This window comes from Hippocampus guttulatus, chromosome 9 (assembly GCF_054856545.1).
Source record: "Hippocampus guttulatus isolate MCC_2025c chromosome 9, RoL_Hgut_1.0, whole genome shotgun sequence".
Taxonomy (NCBI): domain Eukaryota; kingdom Metazoa; phylum Chordata; class Actinopteri; order Syngnathiformes; family Syngnathidae; genus Hippocampus; species Hippocampus guttulatus.
The window spans coordinates 5,163,227-5,182,228 of NC_141269.1; the positions used below are offsets into that span (position 1 = coordinate 5,163,227).

The window sequence follows — 19,002 nt, forward strand, 5'->3', positions numbered from 1 at the left end:
GTGACATACGTATTGGATCCCCGAGCAAAACATATGTTAGTACTTGGTGGAGGAACGTTTTTTTTTTGTTTCTTGTCGGTGGTCTTCAGATTTACCCACAGCTCAGGAACGATTTGGGCCCACTACTCTTTGTAGATGCTTTCTAAACGTCCTTCAAGAAACCGGAAGCGTCAGTGTTCTTGCCACAGATTTTCTCATAGATTGAGGTCGAGAGACTGACAAGAGCCAGGCTACTCCATGACGTTTTGGGTTTTTTTCCCCCTCTTCTCTTGTTATCCCGGCAATATGTTGTCGGTTATTTTCATGGCGAGAGGACCGATCTTCGGAGGTTTGTCTCCAAGGTTTACAGGACGTGGTTCCAGCTAGGTGGGCTTGCATGTACGTACCATACGCGCCATGGCCACTAGAGGGCAGTGTGTCCAATGCTTTGGAAGTGATGTCATCGGTTTCACAAGGGCGTCAAACGTGACAAAGAGAAATGAGGAAAAGGGGTGATTTATCACCGCCTGGGCACATTTGAAAATCGTCACCAAAGGCATCATCTGTTCACAGGTGGGGAGGGAAAAAAAAATCACATCATGGATCACATTATTTTTATTTTACTGTTCGCTTGATTTTTGGTCCTGACACAAACGGAACATTCTTGAAGCAAATCTGTTGTTTTCTCCAATGTTCCAATCATAATTAATGCCCATGTCCACAGAATGACCATTAGCATAATTATGCACCTCTTTCCAACAAAGAGGATGCTTCCTGCCTCCTCTTCTATTTTTTTTTGTCTTCCTCTCCCTATTTTTCTACGTCCCAGTCATTCCACCCCCCCCCCTTTGCTATCTGCCCCTCCCCCCTCCCTCTTGTGGGATCATGGGAATTGTGCAAGCAGCGTGGCGTTCCACGCTCTGCCCGCGGCGCTCCAGGAGGAGGCGTGCAATAATGACCTGCTCCACAGCTCGCTCGCCATCATCGCCCTCACAATTAATTCCCGCCTCGTGCTCCTCTGTGTAGAGGGGAGGGGGGGGGGTCGGTTGGCGTGGGCTCCCTCATTAGAGCTTCTTGTAATGTGTCTGGCAGCAGTTCCCTTCCTGCCACGTCTGTCCTTCCACTGTTTGTTTTATAGATACCGCCCTCCCTCAATGCCTCTCCGCCTCACAGAATGACTGACACCGAGTGCAAAGACAGAATGCTTGGACTGTTTTTGGGAGGGGGTTTTGGTTTGTTTTCCTCATCCATCAGGCCTCTGGGACATACACACGAATACACCTTTCACAGGCGAGACATGCAAGGGAATATTTCAGCAGGTGATCCGGAGTCCCGCTATTTTGCTCTCTCTCGGGGAGTGTTTTCGAAGCCGGCGTTCAGCGTGTAATCGTCAAAACGTGAAACCGTGGCAATGCGGTCGTGTGTGGAGCGGCGGCTTGTGTCGCCCAGCTCAGGCCTACTGCAACCAGCAGAGGCGCTGTGGAGTCAATCGTGTTCGCTGTCTAAAGGGGGGCTACACCCCTAAAAGACGTAAGCGCTCACGTGAGAAATTTTAACATTAAAAATTGCTGTTTTTTCAAAGTAGGACTTGAGAACATGTAGACAGATTCTCTTACGTCACAGGTGTCAAAGTCAAGGCCCGGGGCCAGATCTGGCCCGCCACATCATTTTATGTGGCCCGCAAAACCAAAAGCAAATCAAAGATGTCAATTTTCACGATGCTTGCTATAATCGCTACCAAAATTTCTAATTCTCATTTGTAATAAATAAGAGTGATACTGCAAGCATTTTATTGTGACCAAACTCCTCATCACACTAACTTAAACAATAGGTGAATGAACCGTTATTCTTGACTACTTTACATGGTTTCAGTCATAACGGCCCTCCAAAGATAACTGGAACTAAAATCAGGCCTGCGACGAAAATGAGTTTGACACCCCCCTTTACATCATTAAAATGTTCTTGGTTGTTCATTTTCTCTATCGCGGTCATAGGAATGTGGTCAAAATGCCCATCCTTCGACTTGAATGCAATAAAATACTGTGTCTAATGCCCGATTTTGAGAGAAACCTTCAGTGACCATAAAAATCAAATTTTGCAATCGTCGAGGTTTCACAAGTTGAACTAAAGCCATATAGCCATGTATTATTCTACTCAATAGGACGCTGGCACGGAAAGGGTGTTAAGAACATGCGAGTAAGCCCCACTGCAACCACGTGATTGATTCAGCCCAACGACTTCGGGACGTCGAGTTACAGCCATGCAATGCTGCGCTTTACCAATCCAAAAGTTATTATTCAGTTTCCCCATAGCCGATAAATGAAATGTCTAAAATTTGTGAGAACTGTACCAAAGGATGCCATTTGGTGTTGACAGGGACAACAGTGTTGAACTACATTATACTGAGAAGAGTGGCCAGTATTTTTATTGAGGACACAAATCAATGAATACCTCTCTGACGCGTGTCAAACAAAACCAATTATTGTCATAAAGACAGAATTGATAATACTGCTCTTGTATTGGAAGTCGTTGCGTTAAGTTGCTAAGCTGACAGAGTCTAACAGCAGGAGTACAATACGAGTGGATATGATTAAATTAGCCATTGGTGGCTTTATATACACACCATTCATTCCCCGTCCGGATGGTGAGCATCCACTGCTCTGGAGGGACTCTCTGAATCTCCAGAGGTCTACAGTAATACAACGGGAAAGTCACTACACACGTTGCTTTGGTTAAAAAAAAAAAAACGCAAGTCGTCACAGGGGCATTGGAAACTAAGTCAACACCGAGTAGGATAACTCCGCCTCCAATCCTCATGGTAGCGAAAGCCATATCGAGACGGTCACCATTACCCTAAACTTGTTAATTTGACCCCGATTCTGGCAAGTGCAAGTATAATTCTTTGTTCTTTGTGCATTTTTACTGAAGAACATCAAAAATCTGGGCCGGGAACATATACTGTGACATGAAAAAGGTGACGTCATATTCAAACTTTTCACCCGTGGTCTGAAACGGCGGACGGCAGGCAAGCGACTCGCCTGCTGAATGTGACTCGTCGACTTAAACGGGTGCTTCGCAGATCTTGCTGTTTGCACAAAATGTTTGCTTACCCGCAACCGACAGATGAGCCTGGCGACTGTGTTTGCACATACTAGCACAAAAACAAACCAACAACAAAAAAGCGTTCCTGATCGTCACTCATTCAGACAGACACTGAGTGTCCTCATTGGGGGGGGGGGGGGGGGGGGGGGGGGCTTCTTTATGAAACAATTTGCAACAATTTGATCCAAAATGTTTTGGAGACGTTACCCTTGCCTCCGTGTTTATGAAAATAGTCCGTTTTTGATCTTGGTTAGTCTGCCTCCAACCACAAAGCCTGTGGTCACTTGAACACCTTGTCAGATCGAAGAGGGATCGTTATGTGCTTGTTTACATTCATGTACAACGGACAAGCACCGTTGGCAGGTAGGAGCAAATATTGATTATGGTGGACGACACTTTGCTTTAATTTTTATTGATGCCCCATGTCACACTGCCCCCCCCCCCACCCCACCCCACCCCACCCCAATGACAATCAGGATGAGCACGGCTGTGCTGTCGCAATTTGTCTGTTATGAAATGCAAACTTGGGGGGAAATGGTCAAATTATATTGGGAATGAAATTGTTGTGACATTGACGAGGATCGTACAAAAATGATGCCAAATCATTTCGGTCATGATGAATTTGCCGGTTTGGAGTGACGGTCTTATTTATGCTTGCTCCGTTCCTGACTGGTCCCCAAAAAAAAAAAATCACAAATGGCCAAATGGCAAACAGTAGATTGCACGTTCAAAACATGAGGATCAGTAAGGTTCGACTTATTTTAGGATGGCTGTCAACCTTTGATTTGTTCAAATATGGATAAAAAAAACAAAAATTACACAACACCCCCCCCCCCCCCCCACGACTGTATAAAAAAGGAAATTAAGGAACATAAGTATCTGCAAGGTCGATTCACATTGAACGATTAGCATTTATATTACAGTATATGTGATGTGCCGGATGGAGAAAAGCAGCCCCAGAGCATCTCTGTTTTTTTTCCCGAAGGTACACTGTTTTATTTTCTTTTTCAAGGCAAAGTCAATTTTTTAAAACTCTGTCATGCACAAATAATGATCACCTACATCAGGATTTTTTTTCTTTAAATTACCGTATTAGTCTTCACACACGGGGGAAAAAAAATCACCTCGGAAGGCAGATGAATCAATCGAAAAGAGAACAACATTTGAACAGCTGTGCACTCGAGCAACCGCTGTCCCCGAAAACCCCAAAGAAAGAAAGATAACCCCGCAATGTGACTTCAGTTTTCTAAAATGCTCATTGACAAGCCCAAAACCTTCGGAGAAAATGTCCTATGGACAGATAAGACAAAAGTGGAACTTTTTGTTGTTGTTTTTTTAAACAACTCACATCGGATCTGTTTGCAGATTGTTTTAAAAAAAAAAACACACACACACACAATCTGCTTAGGCTTCGATGAAATCTCAAGTCCTGCACATAGTGTAAAGAATAATCCAACAAACAACAAAACATAACTAGAGGACTGGCTGAACCTGAAGATGGTTAATTTTATTTTTATAAATTCTTTTTTTTTCAATTTTCTGATGTTCCTCGTGGCTTATGATCATCTGACGCGCTTCATCGTTTGACAGCAATATTCTTCAAGATGAATGTGTTCCTTGCTTTCCTTGCAATGTTTTCTCAGCGTTGCGCATCAGGTTGAATCAGTGGATCACACCGTCGCTCCTCAAGCACCCAGGTCTTCTTACTTCTCACCCCCCCCCCCCCCCTTCTTCGTCAACCTCCCCAAAATGTGGGCCACATTTAAATCTGGCTTCATGGTTACTAATTGCTCTTCCGGCTTAAGTTAAAAGCGCGCCATAACAGCGGGGAGGAGGAGACGCTCGGGGATCGGCTCCAGAGCACGCATAGTGTGGAACAAAGGGCCGCCGCGAGGGTTCGTGCCTCCCCGCCGCTGGAGATTCGCACGGCGCCGTGGCTTCGCAGACAGAGGTTAGGACCACCACGACAAGATTTCCCTCGAGGGCTATTATTGCCCAGAAGATTTAAAAAAAAAAAAAAAAGGTTTCCAGACAGAAGAGCTTCGTCGAACGCAGATGTAGAGGCTCTGATACGGGCGGGCATTGGGGGGGGATTTTTTTCTGCTTTGAGAATGTTTTTCAATATAAGCCGTCATCGGTGTCTCACGTCTCAAAACGTATGATTCGTCATCAGTTTTGGCAAAAGTCAAGACAATCCCGTTCCTAATCCCCCCCACGCGCGCGACGAAATGCAAAAACACAGTGCGTGCATGGGAAAAAAAAACCTGACTGATTTCAAAGACTGAATCATCCAAAAACTTCGCCCTGAAGCATAAATCAGGCAACGGGTAACAACCGGATTAATCGTCAAATGGAAGCCATTCCAATTTCGGTTCCGGCAAGTCGCCGCTGAAATGATGTGGTTGGCGTACTGGGAGAACATCAAGTTATCTGGAAAATGTCAAAACATTTTTTTAAACGTGACCGTCGGCAACAGATGATCAACCGGTAAAAGCAGCGGTCTACTTATTAGTCCTGCCATTTTCTTTCATATGACATGAGTTGATTAATCCTTCATCATCAGGGTGTTATTGAGCCGGTTTGCGCTGCGTAGACGGCGGATCAATCTCAATTGACCAATGAAAAACGGCATTACAAGCGACAAGAGACCCCGCGGCGGTCTTTTGCACAATGCCATTGGATTTTAAAACCACTTGAGAGCAAAAACCGTTCCTCTTAAAAAGTCGGATCCGTTGGAAGAACCTGAAGCAAACCCGCTGCGTCGTCAAGCGATTACCTTCACCACTTATATTTCGAAATGGAAGCGACGGTCATTTTGACAAAATTTCAGATGTTCCTGGCCACATTTTTGGCAGCAAACCAACCGAGAGCTACATCCAAGTTGAAGACGGTTCTGCATTTGGGTGCCGTTGTGCCACACGATCAAATGCTATTTTTTTTTTCTATCGATCCGTTAATTATTATGCCCGTCCCCTCTGATATGTATGCTGCAATGCCCGCTCATCGGGCTTCTTCGATGAACCGCAGCAGTCCATGTTCTTCCTGCCCTCGGTCTCGATTCACAGCCACGCGGCGTCAAGTGAATCCTCGTTCCACTTTATTGTGATGATTTATTTGTCTGTTTACGACGAACGCTTTCAGCTTAGGGACGGTATTCGAACTCCATCCCCGGGCTGCCCAATCTCACTTATCGATTAGTGCCATCATGTGTGTGGCGCATACGGCAGGCGGATTGTGCCATCGCAATTCGGTTAGATGCACACATACAAGATGCACCCTGATGATGGCGGTGCGGGCACCCGCAGCGGCTCCTCTTGTCGTCTGGGAGGAAAGAAGTAGGAAATTTCATCTGCGCTGTATGTTGCAGTTGTACTTGACTTGACCTTCCATTTTGACTCCACTCAAATCCATATCAAGCAAGTAGTATTCTCTTTCCTGCGGTGTAGTTTTTATTATCAATGGTGCTTTAACCCTTGCACGCACCCCGTAACCTGATAACTTGGTAAACTGTCCACCGTAGGAACGGCTGTCCATGTAAGGGTTAATCAAATGCCATCATAATAATATGTTATTTACTGTATCTAATATCTGTCCTCTGGGAAATGTGCTGCAGTCAAAAGTTTGTCAGTTATCAAGGGTCACAGAGCCATATTGAGATCGACTGTGCACATTATTCGGGGCGGGGTTCAAAAGATTCGTCCACTTGGGGTTTGGCGCCGGCTTCAGTGCTGGTGTTTGGCATGCTTGCGGTTGATTGTGTGTGTGTGCGCGTGTGCTGGGGTTTGACAAACTGCCGTGTCAAACTGAAATAAATACTGACAAACTGCCTTTCAAATTTCAAGAACCTTTGAGAATCCCACCCCAGTGACAGGCTATTGTGCCTGTAATGACACAATGGCGAGCTTTTTATATGCCAGTGGTTGCGGTCTAAAATTGAATATAGGAGGGGGCATATAAATCAATTTTGCATGGACGATTAATTAATAATTGGCCCCAACATGAAATTGAGGAGGTGAAGCACGCGCGCCACGGTGACTTTGTTCCAAACTGCACCCTGAAGCCCGGAATAAATGTTGAGCGTCGAGGTGCGAAGGAGGGGGAAGGGTGTTGGGGCGAGGGGGGCGGGGGGGGGGGGTAATAATCCAGGACGTCGATTGAAGTGGTGATTTCATTTAAACTCCCAAAGCCACAGGCACCAACATGAGCGGAGAGCCCACGCTATCACGCAGGGGACTCGTGAAATAAATGTGCACGCTGTTGTGTGCCTGCGGGAGCAAAGCACGGCATGTGTGGCCAGCAGGCGGCTTTATAATGGTGATGAATCCCGAGGGGATTTTTTTTTTTTGAACCATTCTGGTTGTCCCTGGACAGAGGGAGCCAGCTCTGCTCCATACAATTTGAGGTACAGCGTTTCCTTGTGTATTAGAGATTTTTGGGGGGGGGGGGGGGCTATCCCCCTTATTTGTTGAAAAACTACATTTTGTGCTGTTTTTCTGCTCAGGCCAAAAGCATCGAAAGTGTTGTTTTGTGCCACAATACCTATGCTGAAAGGTGTTTTGGAGCTTTATTTTGAACAAAAAAAAAAAAAAAGAGTGATTCACCACCATCTTGTGGCATCTGTAGGCAATTACAAACATTTATGGGACGTTGGGAGTAGGCGGTTATTTTGACTGTTCTCTGCAGGGCTCGGTCCTTCTCCCCTCGCAAATAGTGGGTGAGCGCTCTACACACAAACTGATTTTTCAAGTCTTTGTACGGCTGATCCACGATTAAGACACCAATAAGTGGATTGTCGTGTGTTATACAAAATATTAGTCTATTTGCTGTTTACCTTCACCACTTGTGCTGACATTTTCATTTGCAGTCAGTTACCTGGACCAAAGGTGTACCGTCTCCAAATCTGGATCACTTCCCCTGGCAAAAGCAACCTGAATGAACATCCTCTGAGACTGGCGATGCCAAAATTTTTGCCCGGAGTTGTTATTCAAGGGTTTGACTCTTCTCTGAACTTAACATGCATGTTTTGGGAATCGGTGATGAAGTGGGAGACTTCCACACCAGGCGAGCTTCATTTTAGAGTTGGACCCAGATACTCAAAATCATGGGGCAGACTCCTCCCCACCAGCCCACCGTGCCGCCTCCGTAGCCCGTCCTTATAACGAAATTACTAGCGATAAAAATAATCCAACGTGCAGGTGCTTATATATGCCCCTGCTTGCGTTGAGCCAGCCTCCCTTCTCCACCCCCCCCCCCCACCCCCTGCGTGTTTCTATAGTAATTTCCAGCCAATGATCAGTAGGTGTCCGCATCTCCGCGTCCTCACCTCAGCACCAATCAGCCACACACAGCGACAAGCGGCGGTGGTGGAGCCAGCGAGCAGGCAGAGAGGCAGGCAGGCGGAGAGACGCGCTCATACACACTCCACAAAGCCCGGGATCAGGACGCACAGCAACTCCCACTCCTCCAACGAGCCCGTCGTTATTTTGAACAGTGGAGGGGGGCTGGACAAAAACACGGTTTCTGCACTTTTTCTTTTTCTTTTTTTTTTTTCTTTTTCTTTCTTTTTTTTGGTGGTCTTTTTGGTATCAAAGTCACTACCAACAAGAAGATGGCTCTTTTGTTTTGAGCGCGTTTTGGAGTCTGAGCGTATCTTCTTCTGTTTTTCTTTGCCCCCCCCCCCCAACCCCAGTCCTCCTTTCTTCTTTTACCACCTCCACGCTGCGCTCCACGCATCTCTCGGCGGTAATGTGCGCGTGCACAGCCGCAGGCTGCTAACGCCTCGGGAGCTTCTCTCAACGGGAACCTGGTAGGTAGCTGAAAGCACCTCCCTATCCTGCTCCTCACTTTAAAAGCGTGCTACGTCTTTTCATCCCGCGTGCTTCCGTATATGTGGCTGTCAAAAGTGACCCAGGCAATATGATTAATTATAATCGATTATGTTTTGACACTTTACTTGCATATGACCTTTTGTTTTTGGAAGCTGAAGTATTTTCTCCAGAGCTCCACATATGCGCTGGATGTTTCCGTTTCTCCAAAGTTTGTTCACAGGCTGGAAATCGATGGCAGCTAGACTTGATTGCCTTTGGGCCCGGCGTGTTCTGCTCCACGGGTGAATTGATTAAGTAATAATCACCCCGAGGAGGGCTGATCAATCGGCTCAAGGGGGGGTTCTGTTTACTGTGTTGGCCGCGGGTTTTGCACATCGTGTCAGCGTTAAAAAAAAATTCCATATGTGCAAACCGTGCGCGGATGACAAAAAGTCTCTATTTCTGATGATTAGAAATCAAATCCAACTGGCGATATGATAACCTGTCAGTATTTCCCGCCGTATCGAGCCCTTTTGAACCCTCCACGTGGTGGTTGTAATGCATTTTGGAGATTTAGAGCCATGCAAGCGATTCGAATCGCCTTTTAGTGTCCCGGCAATGGATCAGATTTGCCAATTAAGAGGGGAGGCACAGAGGGGGGTACTGGAAAAAAAAAAGGTAATGGAAGTTGGGCTGCATGTGTCTAATGGGGCTTTTATCTGTGGAAACCAAATCCAGACGGACTGGGGTGTGACATAGAGGAAATGAAGCAGGCACACGCACGCACACACAAAGCGGATGACACTAGTTGGTCCACGCTCTGGATGCAAATTCCCGAGTGGCTTTTGGTGTTATATCGTTAGGGAAATGTACCAGGTGATCTTTTCGAGGCCGGGCAAAGGAGCATTTTGATGCACGGATGCTCGTCTTGGCTTCTGCAGAGTAGTTTTATTTTGAAAAGGTTTAAGTTCCAGGAATGAGGTAAGGATCTGTGTTTTGTGGCTACTTGTGTCTTCTAATATTGATGAAAAACGTTGTTGATCATTTTCGAATATGTTTCAAGAAAACGGCACCGTTAAATCTTTGGAATTATGGTCACGGTTTTCCTTCCCCATTGTAGTGACGATGGGGATCAGGCCCGACTAGTTTGCGCTGGCTCTGTTTGTATACACGTAAATGTTGAACCGATTGCGTTGGAATAAAAATGTGACGTGTAATTGTTGGTCCTTTCTTCCCGCTTGTAGCGCCAGACAAGATAGTTCAGGATGGTACGACGCTGTTGGTAAGGTGCTGGAGTTCGACAAAGGCCGGAGTCACCTCGCTCGGACCCCCTCCTTCGTCCTTTAAACGCCGACAAGCCCTCCCTCAGCCATGGCGAACCTAAGCAGCGCGCTTTGCATCGAAAATGGACAAAACGCGGACGTGTCGCTCTTACAAAAGGATAATCTTCAAGACGGTGGATTAAGCCAGCTTTTGGATTATAACGCCGAAATGGAAAGGTACCGATCTTTTGCAAACTTTTACAAAACCAACGGGGCCTTCCCGCAGGCGGCCAAGATCGCTCGCATCACGACGCCCATTTTCCCCAGCGCCAGGATCGGCATGTCCCCTTGGAACTGCGATAACGCCATGCTTTGGGGGAGGAAATCGGCGGCAATAAACCCTAATAGGACCAGCATGCATAGAAATGACTCCCAGAGGCCGGGTAAGCCTGGCGTGCCGCCAGAGACGCTGCAAATGGCAAATAATAATTTCCTCTCTACCTTATCCCCCGAACACTGCAGACCTTTAGCGGGAGAATGCATGAACAAGCTGAAATGCGGCGCTGCCGAAGCAGAGATAATGAATCTCCCCGAACGCGTTGGAACTTTTTCAGCGATTCCGGCTTTAGGGGGCATCTCATTACCTCCCGGGGTCATCGTCATGACAGCCCTTCACTCCCCCGCAGCCTCGGCAGCCGTTACAGACAGTGCGTTTCAAATTGCCAATCTGGCAGACTGCCCACAGAATAATTCCTCGGCATCCAGTGGAAACCCGGCAAAGAAGAAGAGGAAAAGGTGTGGGGTCTGCGCGCCCTGCAGGCGGCTAATCAACTGCGGTGTCTGCAGCAGTTGTCGGAACCGCAAAACGGGCCACCAGATCTGCAAGTTTCGGAAATGCGAGGAGCTGAAGAAGAAGCCGGGCTCGTCGCTGGAGGTGAGAACCCGGGGGCTCGGCTTCCCCGTTTTTTTTTTGGTGATTATCCCAGTGCGCTCCGAAGCATTAACCTTTTCATCCAATCACGTTCTAAGCCCTCGAAAATTGTTTCCATGCCCACCCATGCCTGAACATCCCCCCCCCGGCTTCTCAAATCTGCCTACCCGCCTAGCCTAATTGGCAGTAATTAGGGGTGTTTGTGCGAAGCGCAAGCTGAGCTTGGCTCAGACACCCCTAATTGCTGCCAGTCAGACTGGGGCTGGAACATATCCGAACAACCCAGCGCTTGCTTGGCTCGCCTCCAAGCGGGGCTGGGAAATGGTTTTCAGCAGAGAGCCATCCCTCTCGGCACCCGGTCATTTGAACCAATTATGGAAACCGTCTCCGGACGGAGAGAATCGATATCCCGCAAAGCCTCGGCCTCCTCCGACCACGGAGAGACGCCGAAAGCGATGGCAGGACTGCTGATGGCATTTCTCAAAACACCTCCCATCTCCAGCCCATTTGCTTCCGCTGAACAAACTATATTTGGGCGTCAAGCCACACGACATACCCCATGAATGTCCGTTTGTGGTTCATTTTGGCTTCAATTTGGTCACCGGTTAAAGTCGGCGCTTTGGTTGTCACTGATGAAACAGAAACAACGAGAAAAGATCAACTCCATCGCGAAGCAAAAGCTTTTCTCCCAATTTGATGTCAAAGTTGTTTGGGCAGATTTTGAAACACTTGATCTTGTCCAGCTGGTTCTTGGTATACGGGACAGAGTTGTGTTCCAAAGGCACGGGCCTAAATTCTGAATTTCTATGTCAGGTGGAATGTGGCTTCATTGGTCACTAAGTTGGGCTAATTCAGTCGTCAGGTTAATGTTTGTCCCCCCCCCCCCCCCACTTTTGGGGCCACAAAAATACCAATCAAGTCAAAAACAGCAACAAAAAAAAGGGGAAATGTTCTCATCTCTTTGTTTACTCATCATCTTTAACCGCAAAATACACAACCGAGGACCTCCTCTTAAGAGTCTTGGTCATATGCATTCGACATCATTTGTCGTACTCATCGAGTTGTTAGGCTCTCTTATGATTTTACGATTGGCTTTCAAAGCTCCCGGTCTCATAACAGGGCTCAACGTGAGTGACGGCGGAATTTGATGATTACACTTTGACATCACAGAATGAATTTGACAACGGGACGTGTTCTCATTGATCAATCGATTTTTTTTTTTGTAGTCTAGTCTTCAAGTCAGGGTGACCACATAGCTGGGCTGTAGGCCCACTTTTAGGAGCAAATGATCATCTCTCGCATTCAACTGCTCCTATCTTAGTGGCCAAAGGGAAAAAAAAAAAATCAACAAAACACCCCAAAAGTGTCAAACTGCGGTTGACAATAAAATGACAGCAGAAGTAGCACGATAACAATAATTACGTCCAATGGCCGACACTATCCAACACCCGCCTGTGCAGCGAGTGTTCATGATGTGTTCAAGGGAGTTTCAGAGAAATGTTGGCTGAAAAGAGCATGTGACTGCATGTTTTTTTTTTTAAAATGTCTTTATTTATTTTTTTCCCAAGTTCAAAAAGTTTCTAGTGTAGGGATTGGAGGTTTTTAAGTCTCGCCGACTCCCTCCCCTAATTACGCCCCTGCAAGTACGCCATGGAAAATATTGATCCTGAAATGAAACTCAAAAAAGGCAAGATCAGAGGAGGTTTGCTTCTCTTGAATCTGCTGTAAACGTAGCACCTAAACTGATGACTTCCCTCGGCAGAAAGTTGTTTCACTTTACCGTGCTGTGATGTTTACATGCATCACGTAGTTCAAAGTGGCACCGAGGTTTATGCCTGACAATAAAATGTTCCTCTTGCGGGTTACAGCTTGCAATTTTTACATCACATAGGTGGCAATCGGAAGCTTGTGTACAAACAGGTGTCTCAAACAGATGTCCGGGAAGTCAGTGTCACTTTCTTTTGTTTTTTGTTTTTTTTAATGTACGGGTAAACTCGCCAAGACAAAACCACACTTGCTTTTAAAAGCAACCTTTGTAAAGTTCGCTAATTCTGATGATGGACTCCGATAACGGTAATTACACTTACGAGCCTTTCCGTTTACGGAAATGCGTTGCGATGTCTAGACTGGCAACGGTGGGGAAATCCTTTTGTGGGTTCAAATGTTCTGTGGCTTTTTATATCATTTCTTATAAGGCGTTATTCATGACCCGAGCACCAAGCGGCGCGAATGCGCTCTTGGATTTGCTTCTTCAGACAAATGAATCATATTTTTTCGTGTCCTCACCGAGGCTGAAAAAAAAACGTTTTGAATGTGCGTGTGTCCTGGTGAAAATTGATGTTCAAAAATCCATTCGTATCAGTGCTGTCTGGAAAATTTGGAGGAAAAAAAAAAATTAGCAACCCAAAACTAGCTTCGCCAGTCAACACAAAATCGTGTCGGCATGTTTCGTCAGGACAGGACGCAGGAAAATCTCAACACCCCATGTATGAAATTCAAATCTAAACATAACATTTTAGTTCAAAGCCTCCCATTTTTTGTGAATTACAAGGCTGCTTTTAGTCCGGATTTCTCCAGAATGAGCCGTAACAGGCAGCAGGTATCCTAGACCGATTGGCAATGCTAAACTGATGTGGGCAGAGTATTGTGCCATGCCCCTCACAAATAGCCACGAGACACGCACTCAATGTAAAATCCACTGTAAACAAGCCAATGTGAGCCACGGTTGCTACGTTGTTAGCATGTCTTAACCATGTTGCTAAGTTGCAAAACACTAAATGTTACCGATTTGATGCTTTGTTTTCAAGAGCTGTCCAATTCATTCTTTTTAACTTGATTTGCTGACCGGAGTAAAATAATCCTCCCAAGAAAACTAGAACCGCTAGGCTGCTGTGTGTGACAGACTTGAGTGACAAATGAGTGTGATTCTGCGAGCACGGCAATGCTATTCGATAGGCTATTCTAGTTGCAGCGAGACAAGTTCCATCATTCCTGGTTCCCGCGTTAAAATCCTTGAAATAAGTTCCATTTTTATCGCAGAAGGATACTCTCGCCCCGGAGATTGTAGAAATGGTTCACCAGACACAGAATAAAGCTCCTCCCATGCCCTCTCAATCCCCAGACCTCAACCCCATTGAAAACCCGTCGAGTGAGTTTAAGAGGAGAGTGCCGAGGGGAGCGCCCGAGGCGCCGGGTGATTTAGAAAGATCGTGGAATAGTCAGTGTTTATGTATTCACTCTTATGTACATAGTGTCAGTCAAAAGGTTAGAAACACCCTCTCATTCTGTTTTTTTGTATTATTTAAAACTTTCCTGAGTTTTCGATTAATAGTTATGTCATTGAGATTTTTTTTCTTTTGAAACCGCAAACTCTTAATGTATCAGATAATGAATCATACAAAACCAATTTTGTCAAGTGCGCCTATAATATGTGAAGTCCCGAACACTGACACAGTGCCTCAAAACTTAGGCATTGACCCTTTCAGGGACAGCGGTCATGACAGTCTAGCATGTTATCAGGTTACAGGCTATCAATATTGTTGCAGGAAAGGGTTAAAAGCCCAAAAAAAGAAATCAAATTACTTTAGGCCCTAAAACCAGTTTCCCCGCATTCAACACCCATGAACGAAATCTCAGAAAATCATCCATTTTGGTTCGAAGCAGCCATTTTGAACGTCTTCCTGGGCTTGTACTTTGACCAACATCTACTGGGGCGTTTGCCCAAATGAGCACTACGCAGAAGCAGGTGCTATGGCCCGGTCATCTCGCCTTGCAGCCTTAATTGTTTTTACGATTGGGCGGCGGCGGGTTGGATCGAATGGTTTCGGGTGCAGTAAGTTGCTCATGCGTCGTCTAAAAAGAGCATCCCCCTGTCTTGTCAGAAATATTTACAGTTGACTGATTTTCTGGCGCCAGACGAGACGAAGGAAGCAAACTGCTCCTGCCAAGAGTGACAAACTGTTCAGCAGCCACGCTCTGGCTAAATACCCAAAGACACACAAACCTTCTTGCCTCACCTACCTCGTTGCCTTGCGAGCGATGATAAGCGACTGGCAGCCGGTTAGATTTGGCTGTCAGCATTTCCCACACATGGGAATCACCCTGAACTAATTATATCTTAAGCAGCGGTTGGAAAAATGCAAATCGGAATTTTACTCACACCCCTGAAATCGGAGAGCCAATTTAATCTAATACCCCCTTTAATTTAGCGCGCTAATGCAAGGCCCTCGAGAGTTGCCCCGTGTCACCGCCGCAGCGTTCGTCGGCACGCCCCTCTCTTGTTTTTACTCCTCTGCGCTAGCAGGATGGATTAGCCTGGCAGAGGAATCTCATCTAACCCTATCGTTTCCTGCGCGGCTATACCGTCGCTTTGGCTCAAAGGTCTATCGTTATCTTTGTGCGCGCGATCCCACGCGTGGCGGCGTTCGCTTCGGTTTACCTCGACTTTGCGTGTCGATGGAGTCTCATGCATCACGCCGCAGCTGTCGCTTGAATGTTAAATACCCTTTTGGCTGTTTGTTTTGGCATGATGGTCCAAATGGCCCGAGCTTGGGTTGTGCTACACATGGCCATTAAAATTTCAAAAACAACTTTCCCCCATTGGAATTAATGGAAAAATCGAATCTGTTCCACTCTAGTGTCACTGTAGTAAAACTGGCAGCGGTTTAAGAACATTTTATTTGCCCATTGGCCATCATTTTTTTAATGAGGTAGTTGAGCTAGCCGTTCTCGGTCGTGGCTAACTCGCTAGGAGCTCGTGCTAACAACTCACGCTAGCAGTTGACTCCGCTTTCAGTAAACTGAGCATGCCCACGCGTGCAACGTGACTTTGTATTCTGAAGCCGCTTCGCAAATGTGTTTGTTGTATAGGTGAATCGCAAAAAAAGCACAACATAGCTCCTGGAATGTTTGCTGAAATTAGATCTCGGGAGATAAATTTTGGTACTTTTGAGGCTTCGCTTTCAATTTTGCCGGTTTGTTTGTGATTTTTTGGTTGTTGTTTTTTTTCTTTTGTTAATGTTAAAAATGTCATACTAGAAATATTTATTGTGCATAAGTGTCAACATTAATGACGTTGGCTTTTAAAAAGTCCAAATACTTTATCGCATGAAGGGCAAATCTGAGTTAACCTGAAAAATTAGATGCCCCCCTCATCAAACATGATGATCCAAAAGAGTGTCACGTACAGTTAACTGACCCATAAATTGTAATCAAATGTAAATGACATCTTTTGTTCGGTGCGTGGGTGTTTTTTTTGTTTTGTTTTGCAATCCGTGCTTCTGGACGCATCCTATGCCTGACCGATGGCGTCAGGTGGTAACGGGCCTGCCCACACCAAATGACAATTTAAATTCAACCTTCAGTCGCACTTTGAAGGTTACGCGTTGCATGCATAATTTATTCGTTTTTCAAGGTTTTTAGCTTGTGAGTGACGCTGGCAGACCTGGATGTGCTCCAGCGGAAATGCAAAAAGCTGGCTCTTATTAATTTCCAAATTGATTTTTTTTGGGGGGGGGGGTAGAAATTGATTCCATAGGTAGCTTGGATGGATGGATGGATGGACAGACTTCATTCACCCACAAAGGAAATTTCTCTCTCTCTTTTTCTCTTTCTTTCTCTCGCCCCTTTCTCTCTCTCCCTCTCCCTATATATATATATATATATATATATAAGTTTTTTTTTTGTTTTTTTTAAACGTAAAATCTAATTAGGTTCTCACGTTTTGGAACCGAACGTTGACGGCATAGAGGACAAAGCCCAGACATTCGGTTGCAGAGAATTCAACCTCTGTTTTAAACGAGCAAAATGTCAAAGGCCGGCAGCATCGAGTCACGCGCGTGGAAAATGCACAGAATCCAAATCCTCCCACCCCCCGCTACCTCCCAACCCAGCAGGTTCCTTTGTGTCATGTTGATATGACGACGTGAAATGAGCGCCACGTGAAGGTGGCACGTCTGCACGGAAGCCTTTTTGCTTCCTGTGGGGGAGAAGGAAAAGAAAGAAAGAAAGAAAGAAAGAAATGATAGGAAAAGCGGGACCTTGAGGAAAATAGCTGAGATTCAGCCTCTTAATGAGAGCGAGGGCGACGACGGCGGCGGCGGCGACGTCGAGCCAGGTCTAATTTGTTGTCGGTGTGCTCGGAATAGATAAAGACCAATCTGTAACCTTCGCCACCCCTCCTCCTCCTCCCCCTCCGCCTCCTTTCCCCGAACCTTTACCTCCCCCATTGGCCGATAAACCTGAGTGCTCCCAGCCAATCTCCGCGGGTAGAGGCAAAAACTGCACACGGAAAAAAAGCCTGAGGGAGAGAAGTCGGCCTTTAGATTTTTGTACTTAGCGGGTTTATTCAAGCTTTAAAACAGCAGATTAATTTGGACTGAGCGCGCACGAGGTGAGGGGGACGCGGCGGTGAGCATCTCAACCTAAAGGGCAACCTTAAGCCCCTATCAAGACAATAGGATTTCGCTGTCACGTCACCAGGATGCATTAATTAAACGCGTAGCCCCCCCCCTCCACCCCCTCCGAGCGGATGTTCTGTCAGCTTTCCATAGGTGGCAAGAAAGCTGTCGTCCTCAGGCGAGCCCCAACGCGCGGCGCCTTTAAAGAATTCACCCCTTTTTACCACCGCTGCCAATTAGGGACAAAGCGTAATCGGAGGCGTCTGGATGATGCCCTCACATTACGTGGCCCGTCGCCTCGCTCTGCCCTTGTGTGATTTAACATCCCTGCTTCAGTGGTGACATAGAAGTCATTGTCATTGTCTTTATGAGAGAGAGAGAGAGAAAGAGCGGGGGCGGTAGGGATGTGGAGAGCGATTTTGGAAGGGGGGGGGGGGCAAGCCCGGGCCGAGCACGGACAAGCGTGAAAAGAGCAGGTGCGGCGAGGACGTTAATGTGTGGCGCTTTTAAAATTTAAACAGACGGCGGTAAATTATTGATGCCGACTCCGGCGGAGAAGTTAAAAGGTATCTCGTCATTACCGAGGGGCGAGAGAGAAAAAAATAAATAAAAGCCTCGGGTGAACGCACGGCAACGTCTCGCGGAAACAAAGTGTTTTAATACTCCTCAAAACATGATTGGCTTGTTTTGAATCGACACGTTCTTTGGAGGATTTCATCATCAATTTGGAAATAAGGGTCACTCTACCCAAACATTTATTTTAGCATCTTACAGGACAATAAACCTTGTGCTATTTATGGGGAATAGCAACTAATATTTGCTGCAGATTGCGAAAAAAAATAATGATAATAACAATAAAAATTAAAATTGCCTCTGTTGATAGTTTCAATGCTAAATGAACCCTGTTATCCCCAAAACACTTGGATATCATTTAAAATTCATCTTAGAACATTAAAAAGGTTTACGGATTATTTGCTTTTGGCGGGAAAAAAAATGCACAGGAAGGGCTTGGGAACATGCACGTGTGGTGAAGACTCTCCATAATATTCCGTTGGTAGGAACGGGGAAGCTGTGCTCTTCCCTGACATGGACGCTGCAAAGTCAAACGGGTCTTTAATAAATCGAACAGCGGGTGGGGGTGGGTTGGGTTGCTTGGAAGACGACAGACAATCATCTCTGAATCCTCAAAGTTGCTGAGAGTAACAGACGGATCATTTGTTATGCGAGGCAATAATGTGACATCATCTTTAGTGGACATCTCTCTGCGATGAAGAGATCGAGGAGCCCTGTCTCATTCCTCAAAATATTTCTACCTCCTCCTGTCTCGCTCCCCTGCCATTCTGAAATGAGCCACGACAGAGTATTTTCTTCCATAAACATCGAACCACGCGTGCTTATCATTCGGCGTCTTGTGTGCATGCGCGTTACATCACGGACGCGTTCCCTTCACATTACAAGTCGCGTTTGTTTTTGTCATGTGAAGGAGTCTCGTAAAAAAAATGGGATTTAAGCAAAACACAATC

The 19,002-nt window shown here is 46.1% G+C and overlaps 1 protein-coding gene across 2 annotated transcripts in view; it reads left to right on the forward strand.

Annotated features, from left to right (window-relative positions):
- The first annotated feature begins 3,247 nt into the window (after nucleotides 1–3,247).
- The window catches only part of cxxc4 (CXXC finger 4), a 35,445-nt gene continuing 19,690 nt past the window's right edge, over nucleotides 3,248–19,002 (forward strand). Inside the window, exons 1-2 of one of the 2 annotated variants that reach the window (XM_086121201.1) lie at nucleotides 3,248–3,444; nucleotides 10,133–11,084. In XM_086121201.1, coding sequence (XP_085977327.1) covers nucleotides 10,260–11,084 — 825 coding nt within the window. In that variant the 5' untranslated portion in view covers nucleotides 3,248–3,444; nucleotides 10,133–10,259. Of the gene's footprint in view, nucleotides 3,445–8,410; nucleotides 8,888–10,132; nucleotides 11,085–19,002 lie in introns of those variants that run through there. The other variant, XM_086121200.1, reaches the window with a different exon arrangement.